The following is a 21724-nucleotide window of genomic DNA, read 5'->3' as shown; positions in this document are numbered from 1 at the left end:
TGAAACACGAACTGGAGAGAATGGAACGGCTGCACATCCCATCTATGGCTGATACTAATGCCGCTAGGCCTATATTAAAAATCAACACCAGAGTGTCTGTATATGAATTGATCAAGCCATATTGCCCCGTGTACCACCGCGCAGGTCCTCTGGTCCACACGGGTCCCTACGCTAACTCCACACCGTGTGGCTCAGCGACCGCCAACCCCGCAAAGCGTGCACGTGCAGGGAAGGGAGGCCATGGAATGGCCCTGCAACCCCAATGTCACAGGACCAGACCCAAAAAGCCCCACCAAAACCCGGCCAGCACCACCGGCGGGGAAGGCTGCCCCCAAACGACATAAGCATGGATATGGTATAACTGTGCACGCCTGCGGGGGTGGTGGTCGCTGACTGGCACAGTGTGGACTTAGTGTAGGGACCCATGTGTATCAGATACCTGCACGCGGTGCATGGGGCAGTGTGGCTTGATCAATTCACATACAGAATTCTGATGTTTTTTATGCAGCCGAGAGGTACTAGTATCAGCCATAGGTGTGAGGTGCAGCACTCTTTTTCTTCCCTGAACCGAAATTAGGGCTGTGTTCACACATGTTGGAGTGTCATTGCAGTACTGCAGCGTATTCACAAAAATGATGCAGTAAGTTAATGATGCTAAATGGCAGAGATGATCAGAGCCTTATTGTGGGGCTCAACTTCAAAGATAACAGATGTTTGATCATAATATGTGTGGGGAAAAGAAAAGAAAAATTCTAAAAGTTCTTTACTTTATTCCAATATCAGCATTACAGGTAGAGAATACAGCGTGCTGTGTGGTGTTACAGGTAGAGAATACAGAGTGCTGTGTGGTGTTACAGGTACAGAATACAGCCTGCTGTGTGGTGTTACAGGTAGAGAATACAGTGTGCTGTGTGGCGTTACAGGTAGAGAATACAGTGTGCTGTGTGGTGTTACATGTAGAGAATACAGTGTGCTGTGTGGTGTTACAGGTAGAGAATACAGAGTGCTGTGTGGTGTTACAGATAGAGAATACAGTGTGCTGTGTGGTGTTACAGGTAGAGAATACAGTGTGCTGTGTGGCGTTACAGGTAGAGAATACAGTGTGCTGTGTGGTGTTACAGGTAGAGAATACAGTGTGCTGTGTGGCGTTACAGGTAGAGAATACAGTGTGCTGTGTGGTGTTACAGGTAGAGAATACAGCGTGCTGTGTGGTGTTACAGGTAGAGAATACAGTGTGCTGTGTGGTGTTACAGGTAGAGAATACAGCATGGTGTGTGGTGTTACAAGTAGAGAATACAGTGTGCTGTGTGGTGTTACAGGTAGAGAATACAGCGTGCTGTGTGGTGTTACAGGTAGAGAATACAGCGTGGTGTGTGGTGTTACAAGTAGAGAATACAGTGTGCTGTGTGGTGTTACAGGTAGAGAATACAGCGTGCTGTGTAGTATTACAGGTAGAGAATACAGTGCTGTGTGGTGTTACAGGTAGAGAATACAGCATGCTGTGTGGTGTTACAGGTAGAGAATACAGTGCTGTGTGGTGTTACAGGTAGAGAATACAGCATGCTGTGTGGTGTTACAGGTAGAGAATACAGCGCGCTGTGTGGTGTTACAGGTAGAGAATACTGCGTGCTGTGTGGTGTTACAGGTAGAGAATACAGCGTGCTGTGTGGTGTTACAGGTAGAGAATACAGCGTGCTGTGTGGTGTTACAGGTAGAGAATACAGCGTGCTGTGTGGATGGGACCACAATGAAATCATAAATTTCTGCAAATAATTCAGTAACACAATGAAACTGCAATGTGTGAACACAGCCTAGATGTTCTGCAATAGATTATAGAATAGGGCGGGGAATAGGCAGGGTGGAGGACTGCGATGGAACAGCTGAGGGAAAGCATTGCATTCTGGAACCTGTAGTACTGTGTACAACTGATAAACCAGGAAGTGCAGAAACACAAAACAGAACAAACCCCCCAAAACAAATGGATTTTTGGTAGTTTAAAAAATGGAATAGATAGATAATAAATGCTTTATGCTTCTGCAGAAGTTTCATTTTTTAACCTCTACCTGGAGTTCCCCTTTAAAAAAAAACAACATAAAGCACCTTAACGAATAGTTCTGGAGCTGATGTCAGATACTATGTCTGACGTGTGGTTGTGAGGGTGTAAGGACTGCACGTCACACAAGATAAAGCCCACCTGACTCTGCGAAATTTTCTGACACTTTATAAAGGAGCAGGAAATTTAAAAAAATAAAGGTTACATATTCATAGTACAGTCTGTTCTTTCTGACAGTAGCATTTCTTTTTGCAGCTGTCCTAATGGTGGACAGCACCTTGTGTCACAGCTTGTAACAGGATTATGCCCCCTGTGCACAAAGAAGGGTCCTCAAAGACATCGTTAGATTAGTTTGTATGAAGGAACTTGAATGGCTGAAGAAATCCCTGACCCCAACCCCATCAAGCACTTATGGGATGAACTGGAACAGTCATTGCCGGTCAGACCTCATCTAGTATCAATACCTGAACCTACTTTTATGCCTGAATGTGCACATATTCCCACAGATATGAGCTTGTCTGGTTTAGAAAACCTTTTTTTTAAATATTTTATTAAAAAGTTATACAGAGTATCAGCATTACAGGGAACTCCAGCACATATACTGTATACATTATACAATCAGCTTTTTTTAAAATGTACTTTGGAGATACTCCTGTTATGGCTACCAATGTAGATGCAGGATGCACGCAGGTATCCTCGGTGTGGGCACTGTAGACTTTAGAAGAAAAGGATTCCCACAACATCCAAGGTAGAAGCAAGTGTGTTTATTCACACATCAAGGTACAGAGAAAATGCGACGTTTCGACCTATTGGTCTTTATCAAGGATCAAGGATTGATAAAGAGCAATAGGTTGAAACATCGCATTTTCTCTGTACCCTGATGTGTGATTAAACACACTTGCTTCTACCTTGGATGCTGTGGGAATCCTTTTCTTCTAATGTCAGGGAGACATCTCTAAAGTTCTCTTTGCAATCTTCTCTCTGCTCTGTGTCAGTGTGAAGAGACATACCCCGTAGACTTACATTATGCGGCTGTCTCATCACATGACATAGCGGAATGTGCTGTCTTTCAGACATGTCAAAAGGTTTTTTTGGGGTGACAGTGCCTCTTCAATGTGCACCATGTAATGTATAATTTCTCCTATGGAGGCATAAAAGCAAATAACTCCTTTAATTCACATAAAAATTAAAATGTCCTTATATTGTTTTATCTTTTATGTCTTTATTATATTTAAATAGTTTATCAGATTGTTTATCCAAGACAACACTCACCAATACCACTATGTGCTGGGTTTTTTAATACTATGAGGATACCTTACAGGAAATCAGATCTATGTCTTAACGAGACTTTCCTTTTGGTGTCTTAGATTTTTTCTCCTCTGCCTCGTAGTTTGTCAGTTGATCACGTATCCAATGGAGATAGTTATTAACCTTGGTATATATTCCAAAATTATCTAGCCTCCCACATCCCTCTCCCCAGCTCACCAACCCTATAAGAAACCATGTATCTCCAAAGTGGGCAATCATGGGCCCCCCACTGTCTCCAGCACAAGCATCCTGATTCTCCCCCAACCTCCCTGCACATAACATGTTTTCAGTCACATGGCCCTTCATGACCGCAGAGCAATTCAGGTGGGGTACGATAGGAACCTGGATGTAGCTGAGAATGATAGATCGGTTGCGAAGTGATGCGTCTTGATTGCCCCATCCGGTTACAATGGTCTCTGTTCCTTCAAGTGTCAGGTTTGTTGCCGCAAGTCCATAACTTGGTAGACAAATCGGCAACACATACTTGTTATAGACAGCTGGTTGGCTTAGACGTAGTAGAGCAATATCATTATCTACGGTCTCAGCATTGAACTTAGGATGGGTAATGATTTTAGTTACATATACTTGTTGCTCGGTATCTTCCAGGGTTCGGCGGTCATATTCACCTGTATTGTGATATACCAAAAGAGATATATGTTAATGGAAGGAATGGAATGTTATATAAATATCTCCTCCTCCAGCTCTGTCATGAGTTTGTCCAGAAGATGGCTGACATGGAGGAGCATGTGACCATGTTCCCTAGTGTCCTCCATAGACATATACAGGCTCAGTGGTGGACACTGAGGGCAGGTCATGGTCACATGCTCCTCCATGTCGGCCATCTTATGGACAGACTCACCAGAGAGCAGGGCAGCACAGTCTGGAGGAGGGGAGTCTGATTTTAGTTCTATGGAACACATAGGGAGCTGCTGTCAGCATATACTGTACAGTGAGTAAACTTACTAATACTGTGCACTGAATTATTTTACTATAAAGTGGCCAATCCCTTTAAGTTTATGCCCATCTGGCTATTGACTTAAAGCATAAACCAAAATTGTCATGTCCTAAGGACCAATCAGCAGAATAAGTGGGGAGAGGTGTGTTGCCATGTAAATGAGACCTGGATGGCCCCATGCATTGAGAGTCTATTCAGGTCACATGACACAGAGTCAGGAGAGAGCATACTAAGTGTGTACTACTTCTGAGATATATCAAGACACTGTAAAATGTATGCGATCAGGGCACCCTAAGCTGTTAAAGGGGCACTCTATAGAAAAGAATATCTTTTTTTAAAATAAGAAAGTTGTACAGATTTGTAAATTATGTTGATTTAAAAATCTTAAGCCTTCCAGTACTTATCAGCTGCTGTATGTCCTACAGGAAGTGGTGTATTCTTTCCAGTCTGACAAAGTACCCTCTGCTGCCACCCCTGTACATAAAATGAACTGTCATTGGCAAGGGAGGTTTTCTATAAGAATTTGCTGCTACTCTGGACAAGTCCTGTCATGGAGAGAGATTTTTCTCTGGTGTATCCCTTTAATCATAGTAAAGGGTAATTTTAGGGGGGTTGTCCAAAGGTCCTCTGTAATCACAGTTTTTCCTAATCTTTCCAAATTAAAAGTGTTTTGTCACCAAAAATGTATCACAAGTTTAAAGGAGGAATCCCATGAAATAAAAAAACAAAATCAGAAAGGTACGGGCATGCGGGAACATAATAAACATATGACGATGGGGTTGCAGGGCCATTCCGTGGCCCCCCTTCTCTGTATGCGCACGCTTTGCGGGGATTGTGGTCGGTGACCGGCACAATGATGTTTTTTGGTTAGGGACTCATGTGTATCAGAAGACCTGCACGTGGTACATGAGGCAATATGGTTTGGCCAAATTATATACTAACTTCTGATGTTGGTTTTAAATGTAGCTGAATAAGCTTTCGTGTCAACCATGGGTGCGATGTGCAGCCATTTCTGTCTTTTTGGCTTGTGCATATTTTATGTATTCTGTCCCTTTTTTCATTGTGGCTAGCACTCGTGCTTTGTAAGACCCATGTGATCCAAATTAGCAGGAAGCACCTGTGTACATAAGGGGAGGATCTCCTAGTATTCTCCCATTCTACCTGCAGAGGAATGGAGAGAGGTAAGAGCTTTTTCACACTTGTGTTGCTTGGCGTCCACTTTTTCCGCCAGTGGCGCCTGCGGGGTCGACGGGGGCCCTTTAGGGTCTGGTCCTGTGACGATGGGGTTGCAGGGCCATTCCGTGGCCCCCCTTCTCTGTATGCGCACGCTTTGCGGGGATTGTGGTCGGTGACCGGCACAGTGATGTTTTTTGGTTAGGGACTCATGTGTATCAGAAGACCTGCACGTGGTACATGAGGCAATATGGTTTGGCCAAATTATATACTAACTTCTGATGTTGGTTTTAAATGTAGCTGAATAAGCTTTCGTGTTAACCATGGGTGCGATGTGCAGCCATTTCTTTCTTTTTGGCTTGTACATAATAAACATATACTTATTCTTGTGCCGCTCCTGGGTCAAGCTGACAGACGCTGGCCTCCTGCATCACTTCCAGCTGCAACATTACATACTCAGCTGAGGGACTGCCTGCTCAGCCAATCAGTGCCGGGTGGTGTCCCACCCCAGTCACTGATTGGCTGAGCATTGAAGCTGGAAGAGCCGGGTACATGATGATCCCAGATTTCAACCCAAAATGACAGCCTGCGGCCTTCAGAGAGACCCGGGAGCAGTGCTATGGAAAATCAAAATTGGTAAGTATACTTTTTTTTTATTAAGTTCCTGCACCCCCTGCCCTTTTTTTTCATGGGACTTCACTTTTATGTTTATATTTTAAAAATATATTTGAAGAATTTTTAAGAATGGAGGTTCCCCAAGTGAATGGAATGGCAGCATGTATGCTTGGCTACTGCTCTATTTCCACTTAATGGGACTTCAGAAAATAGTTATGTACAGCACTCGGCTATCTTCAGAATTCCCATAGACTGAAAAGAGCAGAGACTGAGCATAATCAAAATTTGCGCCATTCAATACAAAGAAGGGCCAACACAAACCAAAATCATATGCAATCACTATGCAATCTGATATGCTTATTTAAGTACTGGTTGGAGACTGTTTCTTTCAGGTTTGCTTTTGTTCCTATGTCTGATAATATATTTAGAATTTATTGACTGTAGATTTTTGTAAACTATTTCTCAGATTTTGAAAGTCTAATACATTTGAATTTTGAACTTCTTGGTGTATAAGCAGCATATATCAACAGTGCGGCATCTGCCATAGGGTGAGATAAGCATCTTGCCTCAGGCGACAGATTACACAGCCCTTAAGAGGGCGGCACTAGCTTACCCTGCATGGTGAGTGGCCATGCATATATTATATGTATGGCCCCTCACCACAGCACAGGAGCAGGGAGTTTGGCGATAAACAGAAGTCTCTGCTCCTGTATTCATATTCTGTGACGCACTATGCTAATAGCTTAATGCGCCACACAATGTGACTACAGAAGCCTAAAGGTCCTTTTAGACATAAAGATTTGTCGGCCGCGGGGGCCACAAACGAGTACCCATCAAGATTGGCATTCATTTGCAGTGCCTATATATGGCGCAACAAATCAAGCGGCAGAGCTGAATGAATGATCTTTGCATTGCTCGCTCAGCCTGGGAAACTGAGAACACAGATATGTATATATCTGTGCTGTCAGTTTCAAGATCACAAGCAGTGTATACTTACCATCCGAGCTGGTTGTGATTTAGGGGGCACAGAAGGAGCATTATTAAGACTTGGAACACAGAAGGTGACATTAAACTACTTGACTCAAAGAAGGGGCACTATTACTACTTGGAGCACAGAAAGGGCATTATTACTACATGGAAAACAGATGGGGCATTATTTCTATGTGGGGTACAGAAGTGGGCATTATACTACTTTGGGAAACAGAAGGGGATAGTATTGTAACTTGGGGCACAGAAAGTGGCATTATTATAAAGTGGCATTTTAATAATGTGGAAGCATAGAAGGGGTCTTATTAAAGTGTGAGGACATAAAGCGGAGTATTTAGAGTGTTGAGGAACAGAAGGATATAATTACTGTTTTGACGCACTATGGATTGGGTATTGTATATGGGTAAAAAAGGTGCTGAGATAGAGTGCGAAGCCTAAAATGCTGCAAGATAGATAGATGCTGCAAGATGAGTCATGACTAAAATAAACCAAAAGGAGAAGAAAAAGTGAATGACTTTGATGAATCGATGAGAGAAGACGTCACCTGTGAGTAACTGGATGTAACTGCACTCTGAACACAATATTGTCTGTAGGCTATGTGGAGGTAATGTTCCACTTTATACAGTGTTTTTTGTTCAGTAGCAGTACTGGTGATCTTTTTCAGTTATTAGATAGTGGTAATATTTGGTCAGGATGTGGCAGTATTATTTTTCTCTTGTGTAGTGTTAACATTGGCAATAATATTTCGTCACTATGTGGTTGTCATGTGACTTTTTTATAATGCTAGTCTCACAGTACATAGGACTTTGTTAAGTAACAGTATGGTGGTAATATGTATAGTGAAAATATTTGGGGGGGGGGATGCTATTTCCACTTCAGCAGAAAAGCCAGAATCAGTCCTGCACATTAAGAGATACATACCGAGCCGGACAAAGTATTTTCCAGGCGGTCTAAAACAATGGGCTGCACTTAGAACCCACGATGGGTAAATCAGAACACCACCACAGATAAACTTCTTTTCATGCTGTATGTACGCCTGTAATCACAAGAGGAATAGGTGGCCTTAAATGTAAAGTTCTACTGGTAACACAAATATTATTTGTTTTATAGACACACATTCTGTATTAATGGTTCTGGTTAACTTTTTTCTCCATTGTTTATTAGAGACAGGGTACTTGTCCCTTGTCAGTACAGTGCAGGTACCCATCTACAGATGGGTCACTTCTCCTGGACTAATTAAATCCCCAGTCATGTTCTGTGGCTTCTTACTGAGCACAAGCACTGCTTTGAAGGGAAAGCTGCCTATAAAGGTGCTGCTAGAGAGCTGTTTTGCACATCCTTTTGGAGAGACACTTAGCAAAATGGCTTCTAAGAATCAAGCAGAACTAATCGATCATATTAATCACACTGAGCCATTTCCCATTCTCTCTTCTGGAGGGACAACCTTGTTGGTCTAGGTGAGAGCCATATTCTTTCTCCATAAAAGTGCCACTTCTATCTTCTATGGGACATAATGACTTGTACCAAGTAAATATATGCAGTTTGTGAAAAGTAGGGGACCTTCTAATTCTGGTAGCAGAACGGTATAAAAAGTAAACATTTTTTTACGGATACCAGGGGTTTGATAAGTTCCTCACTATGCCCCAGATTTATAAAAAAAAAAGGTCTTAAAAAGTATAAACTTAGGGTGCTCATACAAAATCTGTCCAAGCCCACCACTGACCCTTTTGTTCTAGGAGTGATAAGCTGGGGCCAGAGCAGTCTAGTTGCGACTTACCCATCCCCTGCCTTCCCCATAGGGAACACATGCCAGGGAAAGATAACTGTTGGCCGAATGATTGCTATTGAAGGTGTGTAGGCATCTTCAGACAAGAAATAGCCAGATTTATTAATGGTGTGTTGTGTGATAAATCTTTTTTTTTTTAATTGTCTAGTATAAGTTCAGATCAGCTGCTAGTGGGCTTAAAACTTTGCATAAAAATGTGGGCATCCAAAGTTACAACTAAGCCACAACCCTTTAAAGAAGCCACACCCCTTTCTGTTATGCCCCACCCATTTTTAGATATTGTGCAAAATTGTTAAAAAGTGCCTAAAACATATAGTAAATGTATTGTAAGGCATGTATAACAATTTTACCTATGCCAACTGCATTTGTAACAGTATATCTGTCCCAAAATTATAAGGTAAAGTAATAAGATGTGCTGACCTGCCAGGGGCTGTCTCCTTTTCGTCCTTTCTTTGCTCCAGTGAGACGAGCTGAATAGTCAGAGTTGAAGATTTTCATTTTGCCACAAGGAAATTCCCCTGCAAGGTAAGCACAAATGCTTGAGAAGTCTCATCTACCAGGATTACTCTGTCTATTTTCATCATTCTATTGACAATTAATAGTTTTGTTCAGTTTTTATAAAAATTGAAAACAAATAAACAACAAAAAAAATATTGATTAGCAATACGAAAACAGTGTAAGGATTTTAGAGCTGTTGAAGAACTCACCAGTTGGTTTACAACTGCGAAAGTCCTCACCAAGCCTGTGCCCTGAAGCACAGCTGCAGGTACGAGAGGTTCCGTTCACATTCTCTGTACAGAAGTGGCTGCAGCCTCCATTACTAACTGAGCAGTTGAAATGCTCCACCTCTATAAGCAAAAACATTGGGTTAGCATTATAGGGTAGGGTTAGGGCATGTCAGTGGGTTCAATGAGCTAATAATTAATGTTTCTGTTTTAAATAATATATACACATATATTTTAAACAGTGGAGGTCCAGCAATTATCATGTGTAAAGAGACAATCAATGGCTAATGACAGTTTTCTCTGCATAGACATCATTTTGCTAGGAAAAAAATTCCAGACCAGACATTCTAACTAGAGATGAGTGAAGCAGCCGGAAATTCGTTTCGCGAGCTCCGCAAGTTTTTAGTCAACCACATTAAGATTCCATTTGATCAGCTACAATAGCAGCTACAATACTGGGACTATTACAGAAGAGCAAATTTGTTAAAGCATGTTGTTGTAAAAGTGTAAAAAATTGGAAAATCACAAATTAAAAAAATGTCAATCAGCCAGTCAGTCATTCAGTTTCCGACATTCCTCTCCTCTCTGTCCCTATATCACACTGTTATGGTGCGTTTACACAGGCAGATTTATCTGACAGATTTTGGAAGCCAAAGTCAGGGATGGATTTGAAAAGAGCAGAAATCTCAGTCTTTCCTTTATGACCCGTTCCCAGTTTATGGTCTGTTCCTGGCTTTGGCTTCAAAAATCTGTCAGATAAATCTGCCTGTGTAAACGCACTCTTAGTCTCTCCCTGCTCTGCTCTAACTGCCTGCTGCGATCCTGCTCTCTCCTCCACACACAGCCGACTGGCCACCTCCTAAACGAACCTCCTTATAAAGAGAGTGAGGGGGGGGGGGGTGCTGAATACACCCACAATCAGCCCTCCTATCCTCTCCTCTCTGTCCTTATATCCCTCTGTTAGTCTCCCCCTGCTCTTCTCTAACTGCCTGCTGCCATCCTGTTCTCTCCTCCACACACAGCCACACACTGGCCACCTTCGTAACTGAACCACCTTATATAGAGGGTGAGGGTGAGGGTGAGGTGCTAATATCACAGAGGGGCCTGCAGCTGGTTGGACGGGTGCTAGGGATTATGGTTAATCCCCTTCTCCCGCCCAGTAATGCATCAGACAGCATGTGCGGCCGCCATTTTGTTTTGTTTTTTGTAAATTCAAAACAAATCGGCGGGAATTCATTTAGCAGAATAAAGTGAATTGACATCGCGACTCACAGCAAATCTTGATTCAACAGATTTGCTTCGCTCATCTCTAATCCCAACCATACTGGACAGGAGAAGTGCTCTTGTAGTCTCTGCCAGAATCCGAAGAATAAAGGGCTCTGGAGTTGGTGAGTTAGTATGGATGTCTATGAGACAGACCTCACCCACCCATCATTTTACCGCGTAGGCATGGGGGGTGGGGGGTTATGAAGTACACCAGTCTTAACTTAGGCCCTGTCCCCTTTTCCCTGGCCAAATTAAGGGTGCATGCCGAATCTGTGCCTGGCGTACTAAATCTACACCTGCTTCCAGCCGGTGTAGATTCGGATCATGATTTAGGCCTCTGAGCCGCGCCATGAATCTGCGTGTTCTCCTTGGCGCATGCCCCTGCCATGCTTTTCATAAATGTCCCCCATGGTGCGCTAACACAGTCTATTTCATGGCAACCTTAGTTCACAAACAGAAGCACTGGATAAATCCATCTTATCTACACTGTTATTATTGGGCAATATGTACCCGTAAACTGACACAATGGATCTTTACCTGTCTGCTCATATATCTAGAACCTCAGCGCCAAGCTACAGGATTTTATAACAGCCCAAATATATGACTCTAGCTGCACCAAAACATTAATCAAGACGAGGGCGTTTTTCTAATTTTTGTTGAATGCTCTGGTAAGCTTTAAAGGGGTATTCTAGAGAGGTTTTTTTTGCCAATACATTGTTATAAAACTTCAGTAAAGTAAAGAAATGTATAATTTTTTAGTATTACTTAAAATCTGTAAAGTGACAGAAGTAAGGGGCGACACGGCCTCTTTGCTGCCACCAATGTTTTTGTCAAGAATTGCGGTCCCTTTGAGTTGTATATTCTTACAGTAACTGGTGGTGGGGTTCACACTGATTGATACGATTGATGTGTGCAGCAGCCTTTCTACAGTGATCGGTGATCGCTCATCTACTGGCTTTAGTACTGTGAGTTGTGATACCAATCAACGTTTGTTATGGAAAGGCTGCCACACAGACTGCAGAAGGGCCCATCTCGCTCCTTACTGCTGTCATCCAACGGAAGTTGAGTAGTACCCAAAAACTATACATTTATTTTAATAATTTTATTCCGGAGTAACGCTTTAAATGTTTCTGTTAGCAGTACCTCCCCCATATGATGAAAAGCTGTTTATAGGATTTTTGATCACGAATATCAGATTCTTCTTTACTCTATTTTAACCATAGATTTTTATGTATTCCTTATTACCTCCTATAAATTATAATATTATTGTCCCTTTTGGGGCCAAAATATGTGCGTGCAAACCCAAACTACAAGTTACACACACAGCGCTTGGCTCAATTAGGCACAAGATAACTGTCCTCCTCTAGTTCTTTCTTATTGTAAGAATCATCAAAGGCATGTAATTCTTTGGGGATACCTTCAAGCAACGCTGTATCCACCAACCCACCCCACCTAACTGCGTTTGATGAGAGTAAACCTTTACCGGTTGTGTCTTTTAAAATGAGCCCGGAGCCCTGGTTACAGCAATAAATGATTGTTTAATCTGCAGCGCTGTGTCATACTGGTGTCTTTGACTCAGGTCTGCGACGCCTCTCCTTTCTTCCTCCCCACCATACTCAACATTAGGAGCGCCCCCAGGTGGGATTTCTATTCATCACTCGTCTAAACAGTGCACCTGTGTCGCTACAGCCCATGTGCACTGTTTAGACAAGTGATGAATAGAAATCCTGCCTGGGAGTGTTTCTAATGATGAGGATTGAGGGGAGGAAGAAAGGATAGGCATCGCAGACCTGGAGCAAAGACAACAGATCATTTTTTTTTCTCTAACCAAGGGACCGGGCTCATTTTAAAATGACACGACCGGTAACAATTTACTCTCACCAAATGGATGGTACTAGCAGTTTGGTGGGGTGGTTTGGTGGATACAGAGTCGCTTTAGGTGCAAATACAAAAGTTCAGAGCATCTGGTCTGCTATTCTGTTATAAATATGAAACATCTTGAAGCCTACTATCTGTCAATACCATACATATTCAGCCAGGAGTGCCAACCAACCAGAATTGTGGCTGTTATATATACTTTTAAAAGGGTTTTACCACTTAATATTTAGCTACGTGATCCATAGACACTTACCATGAGAGCAAACCTTTCCTTCCCAGCCATGGGAGCAGATGCAGTCAAATTTTCCTATTCCATCTTTGCAGGAACCATTTGCACAAGGATTGGAGAGACACTGATCTCCATCTTAAAAAAAAGACATACCACTTTATTGCTGTTATTAGCGGTTACTACTATGTCTCTAAATATACATTATCTTGTCTTACCAAAGTAAAGTGCCCAGAAGTTAAGCTGGAAAAAAAAAGAGAGAAATAAATACGTGAATAAAGTCTAGAGATAATATTACATGCATTTCACCTGTAACATCTTACAGTCTGCTCCCGAGTCTCAAAGATCTCATTGGCCTCCTCAAGGTCACATTTCTCTTCATAGCATTCCCGTTCTAGGGAGCCCGGTCTGAGTTCCTCCATTATAGTATTTGCACGTTTCTGAATCTTTAGCACACGGTTTGCATCTTGTCTACTAAAAAAGACTGAAAATAAGAAATATATAATACCATACGAATCATTGCTTTATCTTCCAATAAATGCATTGCTAATCACCTTTTTTAAATTTTGATAGCATTTTCTGATAGTACATTGTATGGTGAAAGTATATGGACCTCCTTCCCCAAAATACTGAGTTCAGAAGTGTCTGGTTCACTAAGGGCCCTGTTACATGGAGCAATAATCTGCTGAAGCAGCTGGTGACTGTGTACTGCTTTATTATATACTGTTTTATACTTTGGAATATACGTGAGGTGTATGTGCTATCCTTAATAAAACCGAGTTTAAAAAAATGAATACATAAAGTTTATACTTACCTATTCTCCTCCGGTAGCCTGCAGCTTTCTGCTGGTGTTCCCTGCGTACCCTGACACTTCTGGACCCATTTCTTCAATGACAGGCTGCTCAGCCAATCATTGGCAGTGCTGTCCTGTCTCGGTCAGTGATTAGCTGAGCAATCTGTCACTAAAGAGACGGGGTCAGAAGCAACAGCGGTGAGCAGGTAACACAGGCAGAAGGTTGAAGCCAATCGGGAGAGAATAAGTAAGTATAAACTTTGTATAAAATAGTTTTTTTTATATAAAAAGCCAGGGCTGCATGATTATTAGCAGATTGGCGCTAGCTGTAAACAGGTACATAAAATCAGGCACACAACCATACAATCTCTGTTGGGAAGCATTGGTAATTGTATGGGCTTCCATGGTTGAGGAGCTGCACTCAAACATAAGGTTTTCATGTGCATTACCAAGCACCCAATGAAGCAGGGTAAAGTATGCCGCCACTGGACTCTGGAGCACAGGAAACATTAGAGATGAGCCGAACTTTCGGACTCTTTCGGACTTTCGGTCCGAAAGCCGCTCACTCCAGTGCGATGCCTGCAATCCCGGGTGCACAGTTGCGCTCCCGGGAATCTGCAGACGGGATCTTCCAGGGAATTCAAGATACATTCCCTGGAAATCCATGGAATGTATCTTGAATTCCCCGGAAGATCCTGCCCGCTGATTCCCGGGAGCGCAACTATGCACCCGGGATCGCAGGCATAGTAATGGAGCGAAGATGCCGTCGGACCAAAAGTCCGACGGTTCGCTCATCCCTAGGAAACATGTTCTGTGGAATATTGAACCAACATTCACTTTGTGTCAGTCAGACAGACAAATCTGGCTTCGTCAGTTGGCCGGCTAATTGTTATAATAGTGCCCTATGTAGGTGGAGGAGGAGGTATGATGGGGGAACATTTTGGGGAAGGGTATTTCTGTTTCAGCATGGCTGTGCCCCATTGCACAATGACAGATCCAGAAAGACATGAGGCAACAAGCTTGGTGTTGCTTTGGGATTAACTGGAACACTGACAGAGAAGACACTCAACATCCAACATCAGTGCTTGACCAATGATCTTTTGGCTACGTGAACACAAATTCCCACAGGCATACTTCACATTAAAATGGAAAACCATCTTAGGAGAGGGGAGTCTGTTTTAGAAAGAAAAAGTTGGAACGACTGCATATTAACGCCCATGGCTTTGGGATAGGATGTCTAAAAGCTCTTCTAGGAGAATCTTTATTGAGGCTTGTTGGCTCTTTTGCATAATAATATTTCCCAGGGGGCAATGTACCTAGGTTCTCACTGTGTTTAGCACTTTAGCTAGCAGTCTACCGTGTCCTCTTTGGCTGGTCTCCCTGAGATCAGTGATTGTTTTCCTGAAAGTTCTTCTAGGTGTGATGGTCATTTGTCTAAATGCTTATAGAAACATTAATACATATATATTAATAGATCGCATTAACTTAAAAGTAACAGAATATAATATAAAGGGGACAGTGGGGGAGCAGAACAGGTAACGTATCATCATTTCTGGCTCCCTGGTACTCCATTTTCTCCTTGGCCCAATCTTGGAAGTAAGACTGGGAGGAAGTGGGTATCCTATCACAATCATTGCATATATGTGAAATCACAACATTAACATTGAGCGGGCATTACTGCATGAGGAAATGGTATTGTCTGTAAGCAGTAATTGTCTTAGAGTACGCACCCTATCTCGGAAGTTTTACTACCAAGACAAGGACCTAGGGGGAAGTTGCCAGGGAGAAAGCAAAGGTATCACCTTTTCTGTGCCCAAGGGGAACAAGTCTGTTGATTGAGTGATATACTTACTCGATCTCATATAACACTGTGTGATAACACTCAGGATAACCAACCACAAAATATTCCAGGACAGTAAATCTGTAGGTATTGCAGAAAAAAATAAATTTAAAATATGATTATTGTGAGACAAGATGCAATATCATGTGTGTGAAAGAGATTCCAAGCACATTTGTTATTATAGTCAGAAGATCCTACACAGTCTGTTTTGTTACAAGTAGAGTTGAGTATACAGTAGATAAGATAAGATACTTTACTTTTTTAACTAAGGGCCCTATTCCAATGGACGATTATAGTTCAGATTATCGTTAAATTGTTCGAATCAAAATGATAATCGTTCGGTTGAAATGCAGTTAACGATTAACGACTGAACGAGAAATCATCGATCGCTTTATAAGACCTGGACCTATTTTTATCGTTGCTCGTTCGCAAAACGTTTGCAAAACGTTCGCATTAAATTAAACGTCGTTTGGTCGTTCACAGTAGATACGAACGCAATAGCGAAGAAATATTGAAGAGAAAACGATTGCAAATACGATTATCGTTCCATGGAAATGAATGAATGTTTTCAGGTCTTTCGCAATAGTGGTCGTTTGAGATCATTAATCGTTAACGATTATGTGAACGATAATCGTCTGGTGGAATAGGGCCCTAAGGGGCCAGACAAACCATCCAGAGATCCTTTACGTGGCTTGGCAACGGGTAACTGTTTTACTCACTTCCAATTTTATGTGCACATGTCCTGACCAAAAGCAGACATTTAAAGAGAATGTACCACTTAGATCATTAAAAAAAACAAAATTCATACTACCTTGTCTGTGCTGGTGCGTACATCCCAATGGCGCTGTGCATTTTTTAAACCATTGCCGGGTTACTGTTGTCTAATCAGGCTGCTCTATGCACTGGAGGCGGGCCCAGCACCCCCAGTGTACCGCTATCCCATGGGTGCCAGGGCTGCCACCAGTGCATAGTGTGCCTCGATTTGCATGGCAGAAACTGGAACAAATGGTGGGAACCCGATGTGGGTTTAAAAAATGGACCAGTATGAAATATCTTTTTCAATGATCTAAGTGGTACATTTGCTTTAAAATATAGCTATAACTCCTAGTAAATAATTGTGTGACTGTGCTATTCCAGTACCCATACTTTACTGTTTACAGCAATCAACTATTAGGCAGCAGAAAGCAGTAAGTCCTTATTCACATGTCCTGCAAAATTGCCTATGATCGCGGATCCACGACCACGAAAAATTTTAGGGGATATTAAATCCAATGATACTATACATAAGATCTGACGCTACAAAATAGGACCTGTCCTGGTGCAGAGGCAAATTACGGCACGCATCCCCCAATAGAAGTCTATGGGATCCGTGTTTTTCACTGATTCCACAGATGTCACATCCATGGAATTCGTGAAAAATACAAAGGATTCCATATCATACCATCTCAAACCTGGCAGCCAGGGGCGTAACTAGAAATGACTGGGCCCCATAGCAAACTTTTCATTGCCCCCCACCCCCCTACTGACCACTAAGTCAAGTGTCGTCATAACGGCAAGCGCTTGTCGGGAGTGCTTGCAGTTAAAGGGACATTTGCAGAACCTGGGAGGCTCACACGGCCATTGTGTGGACATGGATGTAAAAACAGATGCAATTACGGATGGCTTTCCACAGATCACAGATTTAGCTGGCAGACTAAAATAACGGTCCTTAAAAAAAAAAAAAAAAAAACACTGGCCGTGTGAACGAGGCAGTATGAGTGGAAATTTGGTGGTAGATGACTAAATGATGCACATGTATTCACTCTGTTCCTAGACGTAGATAAACAACTTCCTACTGAGACATACAGCAAACAGACATGGTCCAATGACATCAAAGACAAACACACTGCTTGTCCTGAATGTATTTCAGTGACCAGGTATACGCACATTTCAGATATAACTGTACATGCTATGAAATTGCAACTAAAAAGTAATAACCACATAGTAGTGTATGTGGACTAAATTGTTGACTTGACAATCTCCCCATTCATCCTGCTATACAGTCTACAGTAGACCAGTCCATGCTGCAAGGATGCTATACCTTCACAAATGCAAAGGAGACTATCTAGAAGTATAATCCATTCAGCCTATTGCAAAAGAAGAGGCAGAAAACTGTAACCTGTCTTCACCTGTTGTCAATGTCTACTGGCCATGTGAATCTGTAATGTGCAAGCTACTTATGTCAAGACTGGCGTAAAGCCTTGCCCCTAGTAATGCTGGCCGGCCCTGCACCCAGTGCAGCCACTGTGAAAAGAATCTTTACTTGCTCAGAGCAGGTGTAGATTTTTGCCTGGTTTACGCCCATTTCTAGGCGTGAACCTTAAAAAAAAATCAGACGGGGGAGGAGGCCACACTTCCTCTTCGGCCTTAACGCCCCTGCCCATCAAGTAAATGGGGGATACAGCAGGCATATGCCATGGAGGAGGGGCGAATCTACACCTTTTCCGTGGTGTACACCAGGGGTGCATATTAGTAATTGTGCCCCTTTATACGTTAGTCGCCATACCTGCCCTGTAGTTGGCCCTCAGGATAAGGCTGCTTTCATATGTTCCGTGAAATTGTCCGTGATCATGGACAATTTTGTAGTCCATTGTTTTCTACAGGGCTATTCACACGTTCCGCAATCCATGCCGTGAAAAAATAGGACGTCTTAAGTCGGATGAGATTATGGCAAAGATTCCCCAAATATAGTCTACGATATCCATGTTCTTTGCGGATTGCAGAGATCAGACATCTGTTTACATCCGTGCAAAACACGGATGTGATGTAATCAGTGTAATTTAGAAAGCTTTAAACAGATCCTTAAAAACATGGACACAGATTCAAAATGGTTACAAAATGGATGGTTTTTGATAGCTCACAGAGGCAGATACTTCATCCACCGACCTTGAAAATCACTTAAAGTGTGAATGCAGTTGAAAATGTATGGGGCTCTCCAGGTCAACAGATGATGTTGGTGGAGATTGGGGTTGAGCGTGATGAAAAATCACTGCCCAACCCCATTGTTCTCAAAGAGATAAGCCACAGTCAGAACAGTTGTGTCAAACGTTCCTGTGTTTGCAAAGGATGAGCCAGATAATCAACGGCCTAACGACTGTCTGTTCCACCATCAGTTATTGAAATTGTATGGCCACCTTAAGACTTTTACTCTTTTAAAATCCATATCTAGCTTTGCAAATAAAAACCTGAACATTTGAACACATCCTAAATGCTTGCTTACTATCAGACTTAAATTGAATGTGTCGTCAGAAAATGACCTATTGTTTAAATCAAGTTTTTATGTTAAAAATTGTTTTTAAGAATATTTAGTGACATCTCTTAAAATTTTCTAATTTACTATCTGTATTATAAAATCAGTCTGAAATTGTGTAGTTTTTTTTATTTTGGCCACTAGGTGTAACACAGACTTCCGGTTCTGTACAGATAATTTGCCAGCAGTGTCCTACTTATCATCACAGACAGGAGCACAGTGATAGGTGACCCCAGCACATAGATAACAGAAGTACACACAATCACTAACAACTCAGCTCAGCCCCCCTCCCTGGAGGGATGAGCCCACACAACATGCTCACAAATGTATGACATACAAAGAATAGCATCTGGAGATGTTCATTGTACCTATGTCCATAAGGCTTGCTGTTAAAAAAACAGCTCAGTCAAAATGGAAGCCCCCATGACAATGAATTACATTGCCCCGGGTCCCCACTCTGACCAGGAAGCAACCCGGGGAACTGGAGCAGGGGACAATGGACCTCTGCATTGAAGCCGGAGAGGTAGGTGCATGTAGTTATGTTCAGCCACCTCCTCCCTGACTCTTTGAAAAAAAAATTGGTGACACCGGACTTCCTTTTTAAGGTGTGTTCACATAACATTTCATGTACAAGAAGTCCAGCGTCACACATTTTTTTTCAAAAGAGTCGGGGAGGAAGTGGCTGAACATAACAACATGCACCTATCTTCCCAGAGGACCTGGGACCCCGCTACGGCCGCTGATGTCATGACCTGGGTCCCCACTCTGACCACGAAGCAGCCGAGAGACATGGAAACAGAGTGGGAGACAGCGGAGGTAGTGTAGTTTAGATATGTTTTACCTGCAATTTTAGTGAATCACAACAAAAATGACACTATTCTACAGTAAATTCACCAAAAACAAAGCAAAACCACATTTAGCTAATGGCTTATGGCAGTCTGAATTCTGCCTATTGCATTACATACAGACCCAGCTTGTGACTACTCCTGGTCTAATAGTAAAAATGGAGTATTTATCCTTCCTAATAATTCCCTTTTTTTATTGGATCACTAGTCATACATAAGGAGAATGGATGGCTAGGATTATAAATACGATAATAAAAGTTAATTACAGAAATGTTGTACATGATATATACATCTCTAAGTAAATATATATAAAAAACACGTTTAGTACCTAAGAAATAATAACTTTATAACTTTAGAAATATTGACTGTATGGTTCTCATCTTCATACACTTGCTTCAGCATTAGACTTTACATTTCTTTCTCGAACCCAAATATTAAGAAAAATGTGCCCTCTGACCTGCAGCTCTGTTGCTATATTACTATATTATTTGGGGACAATGTTATATAATATGTATTTTTTTGTACATTTTCCCATATGTTCTCATAGTCAGCAAACTTTTCTTATAAAATATCATGTAAAACCCACACAAACTATGAAATAAAAGTACTATTTCATCCAGGTATCACTATCCTGTAGGTAGTAGATAATAAGAAATCCCACATACATTGCCCCGCTTCATACTAATCCACATGGTGTATATGTTTAACTTACGATTCATCTCTATATCAATCCACAAAGCGTCTTATGAGCCTGGAGGTAACTGGATTCCTTGAGATTTGTAGGTTTTCTCCAATTTACTTCAGGACTTCGCTTTCAGCCATAAATGGTGGATCCTGTTCTGGTTAATCCATAACCTGAAATATTGACCCAGTGTCCTGTCCCTCTTTGTGTAAACAGAATGCGGACTTCCAAATACTGCAAGCCTGCGTGGGAGATAGGCCGTACCTATCAAAAAACAGGGCTTCAGCTTTACTTCTATTTAACATAAATTGTGGATAGAGGTAAAAAAATGAGGCTAGGGAGCAACCCCTATGATATATGTCCTTCACCTATCTAGATCTGGTGTTACTTGTGCTCCATAAGTAAAGCTTATTTGTTAAGAAAGGACATGCAAAGTCTCTAACACCACCTTGAAACAATAGCTTTCCCTTCAAATCAGTGTTTCACCCTAACTAGTAATCTAAGGGCCCTATTACACGGGACAATTATTGTGCAAAAAATCGTTATAGCGTTTGAATTTAAACGATAATCGTTCTGTGTAATTGCAGGCAACAATCGAAAAATAGTTTGTGTGTCGATCATTGATTTAGATCTAAACCTAAGGGTCCATTTACACAGAAAGATTATCTGACAGATTATCTGCCAAAGATTTGAAGCCAAAGCCAGGAATGTATTTGAGAAGAGGAGAAATCTCAGGCTGATCTCTGTTTATAGTCTGTTTCTGGCTTTGGCTTCAAATCTTTGGCAGATAATCTGTTAATCTTTCTGTGTTAAATTATTCGTTCGCTGTAATTCCACATTCGTTCGCTCAAGTTCCGCATTTGTTCACTAAATGTTCAGTGTAATTGCACATGGTTCATTGTTTTGCTGGGATCAGATGGAGTGAGCGATTGTAGTAACGATCGCAGAAACGATTATAGTAACAACCGTAACTAACGACTATCGTTCTGCGTAATATGGTGAACAATTTCAGATTAATGATAAACAATCTCGTTTGCGATAGTTTATCGTTAAAAATCGATTTGTCTAATAGAACCCTAAGAACGTGACTTAGGGATATAAACCAAACCAAATATCTCCCCAAAAGTAAAAGAGCTGTCTGCAGATTTGTATGCTTTGGCATAAATCCCTACATAAGTTCTAAAACTCCTTGTTGGAGTGAAGCACTAACTTGAAGGGAAAGCAGTCTTTTCAAGGAGGTGTTACCAGAATTCCCACTGGAGTATGAATGGCTTGTAAGGCTCATCATACATCCTTATGGTGC

The 21724-nt window shown here is 41.8% G+C and overlaps 1 protein-coding gene across 1 annotated transcript; it reads right to left on the bottom strand.

The window, feature by feature from the left end:
- Positions 1–2960: 2960 nt before the first annotated feature.
- On the bottom strand, positions 2961–20597 carry LOC138795842 (vitamin K-dependent protein C-like). Its single transcript, XM_069975473.1, has 9 exons — positions 20452–20597; positions 15618–15686; positions 13296–13456; positions 13191–13215; positions 13000–13110; positions 9585–9725; positions 9298–9395; positions 8013–8127; positions 2961–3987 (listed from the first exon to the last, which is right to left on the bottom strand). The coding sequence occupies exons 1-9, from the start codon at positions 20456–20458 to the stop codon at positions 3392–3394; spliced, it is 1323 nt and encodes a 440-aa protein (XP_069831574.1). The 5' UTR covers positions 20459–20597; the 3' UTR covers positions 2961–3391.
- Between the last annotated feature and the right edge of the window lie 1127 nt (positions 20598–21724).

The sequence above is a fragment of the Dendropsophus ebraccatus genome, chromosome 6 (genome assembly GCF_027789765.1).
Source record: "Dendropsophus ebraccatus isolate aDenEbr1 chromosome 6, aDenEbr1.pat, whole genome shotgun sequence".
In the NCBI taxonomy this organism is placed as follows: domain Eukaryota; kingdom Metazoa; phylum Chordata; class Amphibia; order Anura; family Hylidae; genus Dendropsophus; species Dendropsophus ebraccatus.
The sequence above is the reverse complement of the archived record's forward strand: the minus strand, read 5'-3'. Positions and strand labels throughout refer to the sequence as shown.